This window comes from Corylus avellana, chromosome 7 (assembly GCF_965113065.1).
Source record: "Corylus avellana chromosome 7, dhCorAvel1.hap1.2, whole genome shotgun sequence".
NCBI classification, from domain to species: Eukaryota; Viridiplantae; Streptophyta; class Magnoliopsida; order Fagales; family Betulaceae; genus Corylus; species Corylus avellana.
In genome coordinates, this window is record NC_142496.1 from 27,687,736 (window position 1) to 27,707,235 (window position 19,500).

Genomic DNA, 19,500 nt, shown 5'->3' on the forward strand with positions numbered 1-19,500 from the left:
AGAAAATTATCTCTATCATATATGTTGCTCCATTTCCAGGCAGTGCTTGCAGTCTTACTTAAGTGCTATAGGGGTATCATTTATCATTTATGGCTACGTAGTACGTACACCCTGAAACATATAAAAAATAAGACGTAGAAGATTGTTAACCAGCAGGCAACAGTCATTGAGGAGGTCAACTGGAAGGTTTAAAAGAAGAATTTTCTCGCCAAGTCCAACCCCATGCACCCCGAAGCTCACCAACTACTCTCCTTTTCCTCCTCCGATCATCATAGCTCCAAGCTTTTGCTCAAGCCGCTGAGCCAACCCCTCGAGCCGGTCGAACCGCAAGTGGTGCACGTCGGCCAGCACGTGAACCGGGACCAGACCCGACAAGAACCTCGACACGGTCTTGTCAAGCTTCTCCATCTTCCTCGCCAGCCGCAGGTTCTTGAAGACGTTCCAGCGGGGGGAAGCGAGAACCTTGTGAGACAGCTTAAGGCCGTCCCTGAGGGTCTCGGAGAGGTGGTCGAGCTGGGACTGACGGGATGCCGGTAGCTCGACGCCGGAGTACTTGATCTCGAGGATGATGGGTTGGAGCTGCTCGATGGAGGAAATGAGCTGCTTGGCGCTCGACTTGTAGAGGCAGGACTTGAGTGATATGGCTATCAGCGTCTTCAGAAGCTCCGTGGCCATCTCGCTAGCGAAGAGGTCCGTCACAGCCATTGCTGGCCAGCTGGTGTACGTTTTAGAGAGACGGAGTAGTGTTTGAGACGAGTTATGGAGAGAGAGATAAGGGAGCCATGAACAAAACTAAAGTGGTTTTTGGCTTTGGGGGGTGAAAGGGACTGTGGTTAAATAGGGTTGTTTCCCGTGTCTGAAACCCTAGACAGGCGAATAGTACTTGGCCGGTCCCACACTACATTAAGATTGAAGGGAACATTATCTATGTTTGAAAACCATTTTTTATCGATTTTTCCTTTCTTTTCTTTCGAACTATACAAATATAATTTCAAAAGTTTTTTCTTTCTTCTTTTCAAAATTTTGAAATAAAAAAATAAGAACAAATACAAGATAATAGGCTTCAAAACAAATATTAAACATTTTTCCCAAAACATTTCAAAATTACACGAAACTCATTTTACCTTTATATCACATCACCGTACAAATAAAATAACTACTTAATACAATGTATGAAACACCACCAATGTATAAGCCACGTACCATGCATATATAGTACTTGATGTTCAAATTAAGGTACTATTATCTTTGATCAGGCAAGCATGTTTGGTGACAAGAGGTTGAGGAGGTAATTGTGGTTAATTTCTGACCGTACGGTTGTTGATCCTCTCTGCTGTTTGGTGACTAGTGATCAGTAGAGTTGAAGATCAGCCAACATGAAGAGACTTATGAAGGCATGCAAGGCGTTGAGGAACGCCCTTAATTTGGTGATTATTTGTGTTTTAGAATGTTACAATTTTTCTAATGTTAGCTAGCTAGCTACTAGTTATAATGTTAACCTTCCATTTAATTATAAGTTCAATGCCATTGATCGATGTCTAGTGTAACTTAATTAAGTTTTGAACAATAATAAATTGCAGTTTAGATAATGACTTTGCGGTAATGAATTTGCTATGGAATATGATTAATATTTTATTTGGTTAGAACTAAGTGTTTTGGTAATGAATGATGCAATGATGACCTACTAATCTGTCAATCATTACAAATTAGAGCAATTGGAAAAAAAGTAACATCGTCAAAACTAAACAAAAAACAAAAAACATAGATAGTCATCAACAAATGTTACCTTTTAGCTCTTAATTTTTAGGGAAAAATCACTTTACCCCCTTAAAGTTTCAAGAGTTTTTCAATTCGAATCCCAATATTTTAAAATTGGCAATGTACCCCCTAATATTTCAAAAAATTTCAATTCAAACTCTCCGTTACTAATTTCCGTCTAATTGGACGGAAATCATCCCATGTGTATCTCACATGGGATTTTGATGCCCTCTATTTCAATTTTGTCTTCATTAAAACCTATGAAATTACGTAATTACCCTTAATTTCATAGGTTTTAATGAGGGTAAAATTGGAATAGAAGGCATCAAAATCCCACGTGAGACGCACGTGAGATGATTTGTGTCCAAATTAGTAACAGGGGTCTGAATTGAAAATTTTTGAAACATTAGGGGGGTACTTTGCAAATTTTTAACATTGTGGTTCGAATTGAAAAACCCCTGAAACTTTAGGGGGTAAAGTGAATTTAACCATAATTTTTACTATTTAATTTAAAATTTTGTCTTTATTTATTTTTACTATTCTCAAAGAGTAGAGAGAATCGGATTGATTTTTTTTAAAAAAAATTTAAATCGGGGACTATAACAGCCAATCAAATCGAAAAGCTTTTTTGACATTTTTTCTTACAAATCTAGTCAAAAATAACCTTAGCTATTTAGCCCAATGTTAGTACTAGACCAAAATTCCTCGCAACTCCCTCGCAACTCTTAAAAAATTCCTCCACCACCCGCCCAAACGTTGGACCGCCTAGAGAGTTCTTTTAGAATTTTTTCAGACTCTTGCACTCCACACATTCCTAGCAGATGGACAATCTCACAAGATGTGGAAACTTGTCTCATATTCTAGCCCGCAAGATGAGACAGGATGGGGTTTAGAGTGAAGTCAAAGACTTATGTACTGGGGGGGGTGCTTTGTACTCTTTCTTTCTTGATTTTTAATAACAAAGTTCGGTTTTTTTCCTCAAAAAAAAAAAAAGTACTAGACCCAAAAAAAAAAATTGTCGCCAATAAAATTCATACTACGTAGTCTTCACTGATAGAATGATATAATTAGCACGACTTTTATAGTCATGAGTAATAGTTTATTACCAACAACTTTCTAGGTCGTCGTAGACTGACATTCTCAACGAGACAAACGAGACAACATGCATGGGTGATGACTTTCTCGCTATGCACATAGCGAGGACTCATATTTCTGACATTTCTGTAGTGCATGTAATTAATTGTCTTCCCCAATTGAAGATTTTTCATGTGTTTGTTGATATATATTAATATGAGCCTTGAGCGATCATGATGTTCCATGAATGATATGATAAGGCTCCATCTTTCATGGGTCTCATTTGCACAGCAATAAAATGGAAGAGATGAAGTATGAAATTCACCTGTACTTTAAGAAAAAAAAAGAAAATCATCTTATTTTTTGTTTTTGCAATTTTAATAACCATTTGTAATTAATAATACCGCACTTTTCCAATTATTTAGATAAAGTACGGTAGTTAAGAAAAAATACGGCAGTACTAATTGTATCTAATGGGTTAGGATTCTTTACAATTCTTAAGAGATATTTCACTTCTTTTTCTTTCTTTTTTTCTTCTTTCTAGTTTATGTAATATTTAGTATTGGCCTTATCTAGTTTGTAATTGGATTAGTTGAGATTGAAACATTAATTTCATAATAGGATATTATACGTGTTTTAATCCCAAGAGGGCCGGACCCAAGCCCATCGAATTGAACAAATTAAAATGAAGGTATAAATTAAAGTATCATGAGGAATTAATGATTAATTGAATAAAATTAGAAGACAGCCTCTACATATCCTTTTAACGGATTGAGCTTAAAAAAGGCCTTATAAAGCGCTTCAACTTTGGCTTACCATGCATTCTAATTGTGTGGATATAGTCAAACTCTTCTTTCTCTCTATCTCTCTCTCTACCCCCTCTCTCTCTCATGGTGGACCTTTCTCACCTTCATGGCATACCCTCCATTCGAGACCTCTGGAAAGCTTACAAATCTATCCTCAGAAGATTTTATCAGAATAAGAAATACGAAGCCAAAGTCGAAGCGGAAGCTGATTCTGAAGCCAATGTCAAAGCTGTCGAGGTAGGTATAATCACGTGCAGGAGAATGATCTAATTATAAGAACATCATGGCCAAATCCGAAATCCTAAAAGCTCAATAGATGTTGGGTTTTCTTTTTCGTCCAAGAAATTAAAATGTTGATTTTTTTTTTTTTATTAGATTTACGTAAATTCATGCATGCCATCCAAAAATAAGCAATGCCCTATATCTGTTTCCTTCTTGTGATCTTAGCTTTCATTTTCAGAGCCCTGCTGATGATAGAGTAGATGATCGAAGTATGAATGGAGTTCAAAGCATTAGATATAATAATGGTGATCATCCTACAAACCCTAGACGTTTCTACAGGCATCAAAGCGTTGATAATTGCTTTCCTTCCTTAGCTTCTCCTCTCTCAAGATGTGGAACCAGGAGAAGTAACACACCATCACGATCTTCTCCCTTTAGAAGCATGAGCCGAGAAGGCAGCAGTAGTACCCATGGATTACCCTCCCCTGGAGGAACGAGACAGCAAAGCACAAATTCAATGCCATCTCCTCCCTCCCTCTCAAAAAGTAGGAGTGGGAGGAGCTCCAGCTCGGCCCCCATCATGTTTTCCAACTCGTCTGGGATGTTGAAACCCCCACCAATCGAGAAGAAGCTCGAGTGCACGCTTGAGGAGTTGTACTACGGGTGCAAGAGGAAGATCAAGATCACAAGAGAAGTGGCTACCAACACCGGGTTGGTTACCTTAATTTGTTCCTAGAGTTTTTGTTTGTTTTCTTTTTTTTTTTCTCAACATGAAATTAATGAATTAAGATTGTCCGGTTCAATTAGATCTGTTATATGGTAATTAACCCTGAAAAGCTGAGACAACCTAGCTGGTTTTTTTCTATCAATTAATGTGTTATTTGGTCAAGTGATAGGCTTGAAATGGGTTTAAAATATTGATACATTTTTTTCCTCCTTGGCAGGAAAATAACTCAAGAGGAGGAGTTGTTGACGATAAAAGTGAAGCCAGGATGGAAGAAGGGAACAAAGATCACATTCGAAGGGATGGGAAATAAGAGAGCCGGGGCATCTCCAGCCGACATAATTTTTGTGATTGTAGAGAAACGACACCCCTTGTTTAGAAGAGAAGGCGATGATTTGGAGTTGGCAGTAGAGATACCTTTACTGAAGGCACTCACTGGCTGCACACTCTCAATCCCTCTGTTAGGAGGGGAGAAGATGAGCTTGACAATTGACGATATCATATGCCCTGGATATGAAAAGATCATTGATGCCAAGGGCATGCCATGCTCCAAAGAACAAGGAAAGAGAGGGAGTTTGATAATCAAATTCCTAGTTCAATTTCCAACGGAACTCACAGATGAACAACGATCTGATATTCTTGGTATTCTAGAGAATTCTTGCTGATCAATTTTTTTTCTGAATTCTTACAAAAATCAACGATTATGTTTGCCATCATATGTGTTTTGTTTGAACAGTAATTTTCATGGGATTTAGAATGCAGTCATCCATCCAACACACACTTAGATGTTCACTTTTGCATCTCACCCAGCCAACCTGCTGGGTGGTTGACGAGAATTTAAAGCATTTTGATTCGAACTCAATTAAAATCCTGTCTACAGAGATGCAAGTTCTCTATCATCCATCTGATACTGCAGAACAACAGGAAATTCAAGTTTACCAGGTCCATGAAGTTCCCAAAAATGTCATTTTCGGAGGAAGAAATAAACAATGTTTTGCGCACACTCTTAAGAGAGAGATATACTGCAACATTCATACAACAGCACAGACTGGTCTGCTTTCATCTTGTATTCAATTGGGACTAGGGGCAGATTCGAATTTTAGATTGGGGGGTGGGGGCAAAACTAAAAAGACCTTTTTTGGAGGGGGTGGGGGCAGGAGGATTTGGATCCCTGAAATTTTTAGGAAAATTTTAATTTCTGAAATTTCAGATTCAGGTCATTCATTTTTATCAAGAATCATTATCTTGTGTCCCATTACTAATAAAATAATAATAAATTTCTAATAATATTAATAATCATCATTATTTTATTAATAGTTAGACACGTGACAGAATAATAATTCTTCAATGAAAATAAATGGTTTAGATCTAAAATTTTAGAAACTAAAATTTTTCTAAAAATTTCAGGATCCAAATCCCCGGATCTCATGGGTGGATAAATATTTGATTTTGAAAAGATTATAGAGATATTAAAAATAAAATAAATAAATAAAAAATTGGGAAACACATTGAAATTCCACCCCTGCATGGGACCCACAACAGGTCTAAATCAATCTGAAGCCGATAACAAGAACATCACATTCCCAAAAAGAATGACACAGTCACACAGTATTACTTATTTACTTATTATCATTCATTCATTTGCAGAATGAATCAATCTTATTCAGCTTGAAATCAAAACAGAACCGATTAAAAATGAATTAAGTAGCTTCAAAATAAAAAGAAATAAAGAAACTTATATATCCGGCACAGCCACATTCAATTATCTTTTAATCCTTCGACCATCCAAACAGAGCAAAGATTGCACCAAGTATACTGCCACTTATCAGAGCCTTCATCAATCTTAGCTTCCCTTTTGTGTATGGTGGGTACCTCACGGGTACATCGCCCGCAAAACCTCGATACAGAACTGCCTTCTTATGACTAAAAGCATCAAAAGAGAATTTTCCATGATACGAACCCATTCCACTCTCTTGAACTCCTCCAAATGGTAAAGTGTCAACCGCAAGCTGCACCAACAGATAGATATTTAATGTTAGATCCTAAATATATATATATTAAAAATGCAAATAGATTTGTGAGTATATATATACAAGTACTTATAAAAACACTACATGTTTCTGTTTGTTACTTTACGTGAATACCAATGTCGGATTTAACCAGACATATTATATGGGAAGTGACTGGAAATGTATATAAGCTCAAATCTTCCCTCTCAGCCTTGAGACTCTTATCAGTATCCATATTGGCCAACAAGAAAGATTTTTGTGAATTTTCAAGAAAATCCTCAAGCACACCTGAATTCTCTTTAAAAATGTACGTTCAGCAACTTCACAAAATCTCCAAGGTTTCAGTTTTACCTAGTTACTGAGACTGTCACTTCCTGTTTATGTATGTGTGTGGAATAATTGTGCATGCAAGTGCTGCTAAAAGTTCAAGGAAGAACAATCACATGTATGACAGTGTCATTGACGACCATGCCCCCCGCAGAGACAGCCATCACAAAATGCTCCTTGAGCTTCTTGTTGTTGGTAAATAAATATGCAGCAAGGGGTTTTGTTCCCGAATTTATAATGTCAACACTGTCTTCCACTTTTTCAACCTGTTCCAAGCAAAAACAAATATCATTATTGATCTCCCTGTGTTCCACAAATAGAAGTGCTGAGAAATTTTACTCACCAAATTCTCTATTTTTCATCAAATAATTACCGGTTTCTAAATTATTATAGTGACTAGCCTCCTCTGACTTCAATTACAATGCTAGATTCCAGCAGAAAATTCAATAACAGATTGCGACCTCATAAATCAGCTGATTTATAGCACGTGGCATAGGCAGCTTAAATTATTTTCTCTAAGTACCTTTCCAGGAAGACACTATCTCATATTTTCATCGTTAAAAGATTGATTGGTTTACAAGAGTACCTAAAGTCAATTCTATTACCCTTGTCCAGGTTGAGGAAACATGAACTATTTTTGGTAAAGTTGTTTAAATTGAGTTCACATGTTCAGATATTTCTGTAAAAATGCATCCTAAAGAAACAGCGGAGCTTGAGCCATATCAATGTAATCAACTCTTTTGGTTCCTACCGTGACAATGGGAAGCAAGGGACCAAAGATCTCCTCATTCATGATCATAGAGTCTCGTGGGACATCCAGCAAGATGGTGGGAGCAATCTTCCTGCAGTTGAAGGAAAGAAGCATCAACATAATGAAAGGCCCACTGCACTTAGGGAAACTACAATAATGAACCAAAAAGAAGAACAAGCAAATACACACTGACACTCACAAGTTTGATTTGTCCCTTTCACCTCCATGGACAATCTTGCCAGAAACCTTATCCTCATCCAAGAGCTTGGTCAAGCGAGCAAAATGGTTTGAGTTCACAATGCGGGACAAGTCTTTTGACTCTAGTGGATTCTTCCCATAAAATTTCTCCAGTTCATGTTTCAGAGAATCCAACTGGAGAATCACAGGCATTAGAGGAAAACTGAAATATGTATAGTGTAACAAATGGTATATCTAATGGTATCATTGGGAAAATTACCAACTTCGGAGCATAATCTTTTGTTGTTATAACGTAATCCGCAGCAACGCAGGTTTGTCCATTATTACATGCCCACTTACCTGCAATTATCCTTCTAGTTGCAACCTAGGAAGTACAGATAAATACAAGTTAGCACATAAGACACAGATGGCACAGTGTCCTAATTAACAATGAGGATAATCGGTATGGCACAATTCTTTCTGAGGATGATGTACATGGCCAAATGATCAGGCTATGCAAGAAAATAAGAGTTCTTACTTGTAAATTGATGCCTGAATCAACAACAGCCGGAGATTTTCCTCCAAGCTCCAGAAGAACTGGTGTCAGGTGCTTTGCAGCAGCTGCCATCACAATCCGTCCAACTCTTCCATTGCCTGAAAATTCAGGGATTACTTGAGTATAAGAACAAACAATCACACTATTCAACAGTCAGAACCTAAACCATCTAAAAATTTATTTTCGCTGCACTGGGCTACTGCCACAAGATAATGGAGAATTTTCAATTTCCAGAACAACAAAATAATCATCCTAAACATGCTACAACAGTTTATTTGAGACATACTAATGTTGACATTCAATAAGGCTAATACCGAGATTATAGTAAACAGGTAGCAGTTATAGAAAACCATGCAGCCAAAATTCAAAATGAAAAAAAAACATATGAGATGGTTGGGTTACACAACATCGTCCTCAAACATACTACAATGTTTAAAGATTAGCCTGCTTGAATCAAATAACCATTTATAGGGATTCCTTGGTCTCCCTATAAAAAATACTGTTGACCTCAGGCATCATTCACTGCAACATCTTATGTCTGAAGAGAAAATCAGAGAAGCAGAATCACTACGCCAGATATTATATAAGACAGGACATCATCTCCTTATAAAGTAGCATCCCCATAAAGCGAATTGTCAAACTACCTTCTATTAAGAGAATGCTTGAACTTCAACCAAGCAACACTAGAACTCCTACCAACATCCGACCTGCCTATAAGAAAGTCTCTTCATACATTCTTTAATCAACTCACCACTGGGAAAGGAGTAGTGAATATTGACATGGATATGTAGGAATGCCAAAAGAAGTGCAGATAATAGAATCTATTTTACCACCCTGACAGAGATGGACTTCTTTTTCCCTGTCAATCTTATCTAAGAATGAAAATTTCTACATCAAACAGTGCCCTGGTTTGCAGACCATATAGGATGGAGAAAAGCTACGCACATTAAGCATCCAATTGACTTCACCTTCCCTAAACTACCCATAAGTGCTGAGACAACCTTAAATTGCAGCAGCAAACAATCAAGGGCTTAAAGTTTATCCCTCAACAAAAGCACGTGCCATGATTAATAAGATACCTCCTTATCTACCACCTGCCTCAATCTGAAAACCAATACCTTTGCAACATTAGATGCTTTTCAGTCATACAGGGCATATATATCATCACCACCTTGAAGTATTTATCGTTTCTAAAATTTGCAGTGCTTTGAGGGGACTTGCATTCAAGTGCACACATAGGGAGTTCCTCATAACAAATATTACCAGTCTATTCAACCAATTGAGAAAGTCAATCATCAAGTTCTAGTCCAGGTTTCTTTCATCTTTTTTCCTCCCTGTGCCCACTGAACAGCTTCAACCAGCCACTAGTTCAACTCTCCACAAAGGTGGTACGGTAGTCTTAATTTAATTTTCAAACCATCTGCAATCCATGCTCCCTTGCAAGATCAAGAGACAAGACTCGAACGAATAAAAGATCATATAATAGATTATAAAAGATTTTGTTTGATAAGTATAATAGATTATAAAAGATTATGAGATCCATATAATATATATACAAGGAACCTAATGCACATTAATTTTTATTCAAAGAAATATCACTTGATCAATTTATTCAATATTTTAAGATCATCCTAGAAGAAAAGGTAAATGAATGCCTAATGACTAATAACCTGTATAACATATTTTGTCCCACTTTTGCTCCAGTAGTGCAGATGTTTCAGCAACAGCCCCCTCAACAACCTTTATCAAAGAGTTATCCATATATTCCGCGAACAATTTAGCAAGCAAAGAGGATGTGGCTGGAGCAATTTCTGATGGTTTCAGAACAACTGCATTACCAGCCGCAATAGCTCCAACAACTGGTTCAAGTGACAGCACTGGAAAAGAGATAATAATTATTACTAATATTAACTGGAGAAAATAGACCTACAATAATTTGTGGGTTCAGCTCTAAATCTGTAAAACATGTAAACAAGGGATAGACATACACAAAGGATAATTCCATGGTGAAATGACCAACATGACACCTAAAGGCTCTGGCACTATTTCAGCTGATGAAGGAAAAGAGGTCATTGAAGTTTTAACCTGCAATATAAGCACAATTTTGGATAAAATGCGAATGGTTAAATGTCACAAAACACACATAGAAGTTTCAGTCATTGTCATGATATAACAAACAGTACCTTCTCTGGAGTCATCCAATGTTTCAGTTTCTTAATTGCCGTTGTGCATGCGTTCTTTAAAATAGCTACCTGCATAACAAACCAAAAAGGTGATCCATTTCATATAGAATTCTTAATATATTTTATAGATCTAGCACAAGAACTTTCACAAGGCTAAATAACTATTATTCTCCAGTTTAAAATGCTAATCGATCCTATTATAATATTAATTACATGATTAAATTTACAATGTTTTGTAACATAAGTTTTTTATGACAAATGGTTGTTTAATATGGCATCCAAACAGTGATCTTGAGTTCAAATCCCAACTCCACAAATAAGAAAGAATGTTAGAATATTAATTAATTGGTTAAATTCACATTTTTCTATAAGCGATAATTTAACATATCCCCAAAGATACTTTATTAAATTGGCTATAAAAAATCAAATAAAGATATGCTAGTCTACTCCATAATATTGATAACATACATATGCATCTCCAAATAAAGTAACTGTTCACATTTAAAATATTCATGATGGTAAATTAGTAAGTTTTCCTGGTTAAAAAGTGTTCAATTTCAAATAATACAACAATCTATTTTGTATACAAAAAACACATTGATATAATCCTCAGATTTCCTTATTTTAACCAATTCTGTTATTATGAATAAACTCCAAATTTTTTAAGTGGGATCTCACGTTATGTATGATTCCCGGGTTCATCACGATGATTCCTAGAATGACAAAACATTCACTTTCCTTTTGTAACAAGCATAGCTTTCCCATTTCCAATTAATTAATATATATATATAGAAAGCGCAAAGGACAGAGCCTAGGTACACAAAAAGTGAGAAACCCCCAATTAGGGAGAGCTTTCCCATTTCCAATTTAACTCATCTTTGCTTAAATTATGAGTGATAACTTCAAAAGCAAGTGGGCATAAGGAACATCGAGCATTCTGATATCTTCTAATCACTACAAAATTCTAGCTTATCCCCGAGTTATATAATCCTATTCTCTGACATTAATTGCATGGTTATAACTTGACAAGAGAGTTTTAAACAATACTCTTGTGGCAATAAATAAGAAAACCCGAGCCCTCTGCATTTGTCTCGAGCCACATATGATCAGTAGCACTTTCAAGAGGGATCAAAAGGTTGGCCCACCTATGACTTGTCATGGAAAGCTCAAGTACGTTTGCCATTAATACTCTATCAACCACCCATACACAGAAATCTTATATGTGTGGCAAAAAAATGGTCTAAATCCTAACCATTTCACAAGAATATCCTCACAATCCCACTTTACTTGACATTTAAAGCTAGAATTAAAGAACACCTGTTAACTTATATCTAAAGTCAAGAAGCGAACAAGTCAAAGCAAATACAAGAATGAATAGGAATTGATTGATAACAAAGCAGTGTAAATGAGAACAAGTGGCTAATGCTTTTTGCCATGATAAATGACAATCTGGGTTAAGAAACAGGCTCCCAACATCGAATTTAACAGGACTGGCAGCTCAATCAATCCAGAATTCTTCAATAAATGCGACAAGATATAATTATATATCAAAATTATTTAATTTTTTTTTAAATATATATATATATATAGAACTAACATCAATAAATTTTCCCAAAGCTGAACAAAAAGACAAATATTAGTGGTCTTTTTTGGGTAAGTGACCCAGCGTTCATTGAAGCTTGAAACACTATGATTTAAATTTCATTTTGAAAATAATTGAGTATGTTGGTAAAAGCTGTTTATCATCAAATGCCACAACCAATGAAAAAACACAGAAAAACGAAGATCAACTAAATAGAACACCCATAGAAAAATCACCAACCGGTTGTCAAAATCAATACCACGAGAAAACAGCATACAAATAGAATCCAAACTCTCCAAGGAATAAAAACAGAATCACAGAAACACAAACAGAGCATTCACGATGAAAATCTCAAACATTTCGAATAAACCTTTTCCTTTTCTTCAAAGAAAGAAAAGCAAAAGGTGATTGAACAGGACCTCGTAGACGACGGACTCGAGCTCGGGCTTGGCGAGGTCGGAGCGAAGCGCGTCGGCGATACCCTGCTCGCGATCCTCCACCATCTTCAGGATGCTCTTCAGCTGCGACACTCTCCACTCGTAGCTCCGAGTCTTGCCCGCAATAAAGGCCTCCCTCAGCCCCTTCACCAACCTTGCCGCCACCTCCGCGTCCACCACCACCCTGCTTTCCTCCGCCGCCGCCATTTCCGATTCCATACAGAAATACACACAGTTGGAGTATTACGCTATATATGGGAATCGGTGAGGCCTTAAATTGCGCACACCGCCCAGGGAAGCAAAAGCGTCGGCCCGATAGAGACCTGTGGATGTGGGTGTGGGTGTGGCTGTGGCAATGACTTGCTGTTCTGTACTTTCTTGGCCCGTGGGACGGTGGGAGTATATATTTTGCGAGTGGAACTCTGCTTTGAGTCACCGTTTCGTGTAGCGAGTGACTTTCACACGGTTTACAAGTGCGTGGGGTTATGGTGGGTGGTGGTGGGGTTTTGAGTCTTTGACTTGTGCTTTCGGCTTTAGCGATGGATTGGCTATTTCGGACGGCCAATTTCCATTGTACGATCGATTTAAAGCTGGATATGACAATTTTCTTGTTTTTATGTTGTTTTGTTCGATGCCGCCAATCTCACATTCTCAATCATTTAAGTTTCCATTTGAGCCCATTTGATTTGGATTAATCAGAAACATATTCTAACTCTACGTTTAGATGTAGCATAGAAAAATAAATTCATAACTTGAAGCAATATAAACAAGTAATGTAATTTAGGATTCATGTATAATTATTATATAATCGGACGACATGACAATAAAATTTAGCAGTTATAGTACAAATAAAAAATAGTTGATTCAATGACTGATTTTTACTGACATTGAGTAATTTCTAATCATACTAACTTAAATGAGTTTTGGGTAAATTTTTTACAAATTAAACTATCCAACAAAACTTGCAAGTTGGTAGATAATTAAAGTACCAATTATTTTTAATTTGAAGGAAGCTTAACCTCAAATCTTTTGGCATAGAAAAATAAATATCGCGTATATCATAAAAACGTTAGTATATAAAACTAATTTGCATTAAATTTTAAGAGTGTGTTTAGCCTTATAATTTTGTGAGTCAAACATGTATTTTAAACAAAATTGTTCATGAAGAAAAAAAAAAAATCTATGTTTTCATACAACAATCAAGAAGTACAATTTTAGAGACCGAACCTAATTTTTATTAGCTGACACAACAATTTTTTTTTTTTTATTACCGATTTTACGAAAACCGCACCATATTATCAAAACACTAAAATTAAAAAGTTCTCGTGCAACCGATGACACGCTAACCATGAGTGCCTTGCCATTCATAGCTTGACAAATACCCTCTAAAGTAAAAGTTGCATGTGAGAGTCTCCAATGGAGAACATTGTACGCATTAATTACGTCCCATGAAACAGCGCCGCTCCATTCTCTGTTGTTGATGACTTTTATGATGTGAGAGATACGTGGGTGCGGTTGATCGGGCAACGGGTGACGGGTGAAGCCTACACAACCAAAGGGTCTTAGTCTTACGACTCTCACCCAATTGTACGTGTGAAGTTAGCAGTTAGGTAATATTGTTGAGACAGGCCAAGCCGGTACACCAACTCGATCGGTTTTCTCTTTACACGCTAGACAACGAAAAACGCAAGCTTTTGAGAGGAAAAATTAACCAAGGGAACTTAGAGAAGGAGGCTGCTTGGAAATGGCTGTAAGATTTTTTGGTCGAATTTTGACAAAGATCAAGTTTAAGGCACTTCATATTCAACAAACAAACAAACAAATAGCTATTTGTTTAGCAGTTAATCCTATCGTTTCTCTCTTCACTGTATTATTTTCATTGAGAGATGCTTAAAAATAGCTAGGTAAGATATATAGACTTAAAATAGATATCCCTACATTTTGGAAAGTGGCCGGGCATTGGCAAAGGGAATAGACATGTTACAAGGAATGACTATTTCATTGAGAAAATAACTCGTTTTTATTGAAGATTAAAGAAGGTGTAATGTAATAGTTTTAAAATAGACATTCTCATGACCCATGAAAAATAGTAATTCCCTCATACACCATGAATGGCCATTTCAAGTGTTAGAGTTTTATCATATACTCTAACACCAATGCTAGCTATTTTTATACATTATTTTATTCTTAATAAAAGTTATTCATTTTTTCTAAAGTAATGGTCATTCCGATTTCTGAGTACTAAATATACCTTAATTGTTGAATCAAAGAAACAATAAATATAGGAAAAATTACATGTATTTCCTTGAATTGGCACCCTATTTGCAATCAATCACAAACTTTAAAAGGTAAGATTTACTTCCTCAAATTTTGGGTATCGAATGGATGAAGACAAAGATGAGAGAGAAAGGGAGCGTTTGATGCTAACGTGTTTTTTTTTTTTTTAATTCAAATTTCTAAAATATATGAATTTGCTAATAGAAAAGTGATGTGGAAATCAAATTATTAAATTGTTGATGTGTAAGTTTGTAAAAGTATTAAAGCAAATATGGTAATACATCTAGCATTTCTCCTAGCAATTAATACTAATGTTTCTCTCTTCGTTGTAGTATATTTATCGAAATGGAGATCGAGGATGTATACTAACTATCCTGTTATCCAAAAGGGAAGGGGAGAGTGTCTAGGGGATAGACACTCTTTGATGCTGGATACTAATTATCCTGTATCAAAGAAACAACCAAATATGTTCTGACCTATATATTTTTTTATTTTTTCAATATAGCTTGAACCCCACACCATCTACCAAAACCAATTTAATAGAAAAATGGCGTGGGTTCAAGATACACCGTGAAAAATGTCAGATGCGTGTACGAGCTTCATTCTAGTTTTTTATTTTTATTTTTATTTTATTTTTTATGAGAGTATCTTCTAACCGATTGTGACACAGATCCCCCCTTTGTGCCGTTCAACGATAGAGTGATATCTCAGCTTAGTACATACAATTTAAGAAAAATAAATAAACATGCTAAATCACATCAAAATCTATTAAAATTTAAAAAATCTCACCTCACATATATGTAAAGACGGAGGGAGGCGGGAACCGGGGTAGGCCATGCCCCCCCAAATAAGGAAAAAAAAAAATAATAATAAAATAAAAGTAAAGTAATGTTTTAAGTTTAGTCATTTGACCCCCTTCCAAAATAAAAATTGGCCCTATTTTTTGATTTTTTGGCCATATCCAATAAAAACTTTTGGTCATATTCTTAATTTTTTTGGGCCATACCCATTAAGTTTTTTTATTTTTGGTATTTACTTTCAAATGTCCATTTTTTGGCCCTTACTTTCAAATGATCACTTTTTTTTGGCCCTAACGGTAGTCTTTAGTTTATAAAAAACAACCAAAATAATTTTTTTTAATAAAAAAATTCTAAAGAACATAAAAGAAATTTTGGTTGTCCCCTCCCATTAAATTTTCTGGCTCTGTCCCTACATATATGAATGTGATTTGGTGTTTATTTTCATTTCTCAAGTTATATATACTAAGCTGAAGTGTCAATTTCTCATTTTAGAGTACAAAAGAGTGGGTTTGTGCCACCACCCCATAGAAACAACTCTCTCTTTTTTATTACCAATGAGCATGTTTTATTAAAGACAAATATTTTTTTAAAACTAGGTTTGCAAAAATTCTTTCTATTTAATCTATTTAACACGTATCTTTATAGCACATTATTTTCGCATATATTTTTAAAGTATACATGCATACCGATCTAACTCATGTTAATTTAATAGATTAAAATGTTTTTTTTTTTAATTTTTTTTTTTTATCTTGTGGTGCGAATTGATGAGGTATTTATGAGACCTTTGTTTCTGGATATCACTAAAGCCATTTACTTATACAGTTTAAGTAATGCTTTATACTATTTAAATTATTTAATAGTGATTTTAAAAGTTACATTAATTTTAAAAAAGATAAAAAGAATAATAATAATATATAGCATTACCCCTACTCAACCTTACATACACAAACAATCAATTCATAATCAATCCGTCCCCAAGATGTAGCTTAATTGGCTAGGACCATGCCTCATGAAGCGAAGGTCACTAGTTCGAATTTTCCTCCCCCCTCTTGTGCGAATATGTAAAAAAAAAAAAAAAAAAAAAAAAAAAAAAAAATTATAACAAATCCTAAATTCAATTCTCCCTAATTATTATGTACAATGTTTAGGTTCTTTGTCCTCCAAAAGAGGTTGGAAAAACTCCCTTCAATCGAGTCTATAAAAATGCTATGTCTTTTTACATGTAAGAAGCAATTTTTTTTTTTTTTAACTATAAGGACAAAGTTTTAAAGAAATTTTATAAAAAAAAATGTACTTCTCTTATGTTATTTAAAAATATATGTGCTTCACTTTTATAAACTGAGTTGACATAACTTTTTCAAACTTAATTTAAACGAAAACTCTGTCCAAGGTTTATGAGTGATTATGTCATGTATATAAATAATAAGAAACAAAAATACGGACACAAATTCAATATTGAACCAAAGCACCGAAGTAATAATCTATTTTTTTAGCACTTATTACAATGAATACTAGGACACTTTTTACAGCCACAATATATACCACGTTGTTCTTCTTATGAATCATACTAATTTTAAGTGAAAATTAATGCTGATTTCGAGTTCGTCAATAAATTGTTGTAGATTGTGAAGTTTTAGTATCATACAAATACCAATTAAAAGAATATATAAATAAGTTTAACAAATATTTTTAAAAAATAAAGACAACAATAACACCAATCATCTCACTACTCCTTGACGTTGGAGTAGATTAAAAAATCTGTCCTCCCATCTCTAGGCTGGCGTCATGCACCTCCAACTACCATACAAGAATAATGGTGACCTCAATAATTTGGCGGTCAATGGTCATATATAACTACCAAATCAAAGAGATTGGACGTACGGCGCCCGTGACCATCAGATCGTAGAAATCTTGTTGTGGTCACCACCATCAAATCGCACGTATGGGGTAGTTGCAACTAGTTCTAATGACTCAAAATCATCGCACCAAAACAATAATATGATATATTATATATGCAAAACTCATGCACGAAAACAAGCACAAGTTCGAGAGAGAGAGAGAGAGAGAGAGAGAGGACCTCAAAAAACGACGCTTCAAACGCGGGCTTGGAGAGGTCAGAGAAAATAGCTTCGACAATCTCTTGCTCGTGATGTTCAACCATCTTCACGATGCACTTCAACTGTGATATTCTCCATTCATAGCTTCGTGTCTTACCAGCTGCGTAGGAGCCTTTAAGCTCATTCACCATGGTTGACGCTGCTTCTGCATCGAAGATCGTCTTGATCTCCCCCTCAGTCGCCATAAATTATCCAAACAACTACAATCAGTACCCACCCGAAAGCAGCGGATCTATATATATATTGAGAGAAAGAGAGAGTACAAGGCTCAAGATATATATATATGGAATGGGGAATAATATGGAAATTGAAAAGTGTATTGTATTGCCCTTTTTTATACTAGTAGGTTTCTCCAGTTTCTTTATGTAATAGTAATTAAACCGATAAGAACAAGACCCGTCAACCTCATGATCATTCCCTTTGACCAAAATAATAGTGGGTATTACGTACCAACCTGGTAACCTTTTTCTAAATATTCCACGTGCAATAAGAATCGCCATTAACAAAATAATTAGCATCTTGATATTCAAATGGCCACCATTCACAGTTCACACTTGCTTTAGTAAAGTTTCTCTTAAGTTCAGTTAAAAAAAATACTTTCTTTTTATCTTTTTCTTTTTTATATTTTTCTCATCTATTTTTTCAAAAATACACTTACCTCTAACTCTCTATTTTAACTATACATTTTTATTATTTTAATTTATTTTAATTTTTTTTTTTTACAAAATACTTATATTTCAAAGTTATACGCATGTCTTATCAGAAAAAATATATATATATATATATATATATATATATATATATATTTGATTAGCACCGTACGTAGTAAATCACCAATTTTTTTTTTTTTTTTTATTAAAGTAACTAGCCGGACACAATTATATTTTAACTCAAATTTACTTTTTTACTAACGACCAAAATAGCTTATGATCACTACAGAATATGAATGCTAGCTCTAACATTTGACAAGGTCGTTAATTGTTGCATTTCCGTATGGTCTTCCACCACCACTATTTTTTTTTTCTTTCTAATATAATAGTGGTCTTCCACCACTAGTTTGAAAGTCATCGATGACTAAATCGACAAGCCGGAGGCAATTCCAATTTCCATGTTCATGCATATATATATCTTCTAAGATATGATCCACTCCTCAAAAAGTCAAGAAAGAGCATCGTCTTTTGGAATTGCTTGACAAAATTATCGATTAATTCATCAATATATATATATATATATATATATATATATATATATATATATATATATATCCTGAACTCTTCGATTATTTTTTATTTCTTAATTATATTTATCGCCAACGTACAAATACTCCTAGACAATATAAAGCCTTGGATTATGCAACTTCGGAGAAGGTAATTAATAATCGGAAAGTGGGGGGGCAAATTTTGTCACAAGTCGCATACTTGGAAAGGCCTGGCATTCACACGTGCGTTAGTTGATTATTTAAGAGCTGAGCTAATCTTAATTGTAGAAGTGAAACTGCTTCACAATACTAGCAAGAAATGTTACCAAATAAACTCACCCACCGGCCACCGGGTGCTCTTTTTTCTGTCCACCCATAACGGCTTAAGAAAAATAGGAAACTGGTTTCAGATATGATCGTACGAGCAGACACCATGCAAAATGCAAACGATAGGTATATCCGTATATGAGTGAATACCGTACCATAGAAGGCTATTAATAAT

General features: G+C 35.2%; 3 protein-coding genes across 4 annotated transcripts; 1 reads left to right on the plus strand and 2 right to left on the minus strand.

The window, feature by feature from the left end:
- Positions 1–243: 243 nt before the first annotated feature.
- Positions 244–705, minus strand: LOC132183906 (putative disease resistance protein At4g33300). The gene has a single exon (XM_059597371.2). The coding sequence runs from the start codon at positions 703–705 to the stop codon at positions 244–246; it is 462 nt and encodes a 153-aa protein (XP_059453354.2).
- A 3,011-nt stretch (positions 706–3,716) lies between these two features.
- On the plus strand, positions 3,717–5,249 carry LOC132184782 (HSP40/DnaJ peptide-binding protein). 2 transcript variants are annotated; one of them, XM_088518668.1, is made up of 3 exons: positions 3,717–3,860; positions 4,099–4,571; positions 4,805–5,249. In XM_088518668.1, exons 1-3 carry the CDS (start codon positions 3,723–3,725, stop codon positions 5,247–5,249), a joined length of 1,056 nt encoding a protein of 351 aa, XP_088374794.1. In that variant the 5' UTR covers positions 3,717–3,722. The 2 variants fall into 2 exon arrangements, with proteins under 2 accessions (XP_088374794.1, XP_059454518.2); XM_059598535.2 differs by having other exon boundaries at positions 3,723–3,875.
- Positions 5,250–6,164: 915 nt separating this feature from the next.
- ALDH3H1 (aldehyde dehydrogenase 3H1) lies at positions 6,165–12,991 on the minus strand. Its single transcript, XM_059598398.2, has 10 exons — positions 12,589–12,991; positions 10,588–10,656; positions 10,393–10,489; positions 10,075–10,281; positions 8,387–8,502; positions 8,129–8,233; positions 7,871–8,043; positions 7,672–7,762; positions 7,037–7,186; positions 6,165–6,593 (listed from the first exon to the last, which is right to left on the minus strand). Exons 1-10 carry the CDS (start codon positions 12,823–12,825, stop codon positions 6,354–6,356), a joined length of 1,485 nt encoding a protein of 494 aa, XP_059454381.2. The 5' UTR covers positions 12,826–12,991; the 3' UTR covers positions 6,165–6,353.
- Between the last annotated feature and the right edge of the window lie 6,509 nt (positions 12,992–19,500).

What these genes read in the sequence shown, in the direction of transcription:
- LOC132183906 (XM_059597371.2), bottom strand. Translation starts at nt 705, where the DNA reads ATGGCTGTGACGGACCTCTTCGCTAGCGAGATGGCCACGGAGCTTCTG.
- LOC132184782 (XM_059598535.2), top strand. Translation starts at nt 3,723, where the DNA reads ATGGTGGACCTTTCTCACCTTCATGGCATACCCTCCATTCGAGACCTC. An exon ending in CCAATGTCAAAGCTGTCGAG is followed by an intron (nt 3,876 to 4,098) that starts GTAGGTATAATC and finishes TTTCATTTTCAG; the next exon opens with AGCCCTGCTGATGATAGAGT. An exon ending in GAAGTGGCTACCAACACCGG is followed by an intron (nt 4,572 to 4,804) that starts GTTGGTTACCTT and finishes CCTCCTTGGCAG; the next exon opens with GAAAATAACTCAAGAGGAGG.
- ALDH3H1 (XM_059598398.2), bottom strand. Translation starts at nt 12,825, where the DNA reads ATGGAATCGGAAATGGCGGCGGCGGAGGAAAGCAGGGTGGTGGTGGAC. An exon ending in TCGAGTCCGTCGTCTACGAG is followed by an intron (nt 10,657 to 12,588) that starts GTCCTGTTCAAT and finishes TTTGTTATGCAG; the next exon opens with GTAGCTATTTTAAAGAACGC. An exon ending in AAGATTATGCTCCGAAGTTG is followed by an intron (nt 8,044 to 8,128) that starts GTAATTTTCCCA and finishes GTGATTCTCCAG; the next exon opens with TTGGATTCTCTGAAACATGA.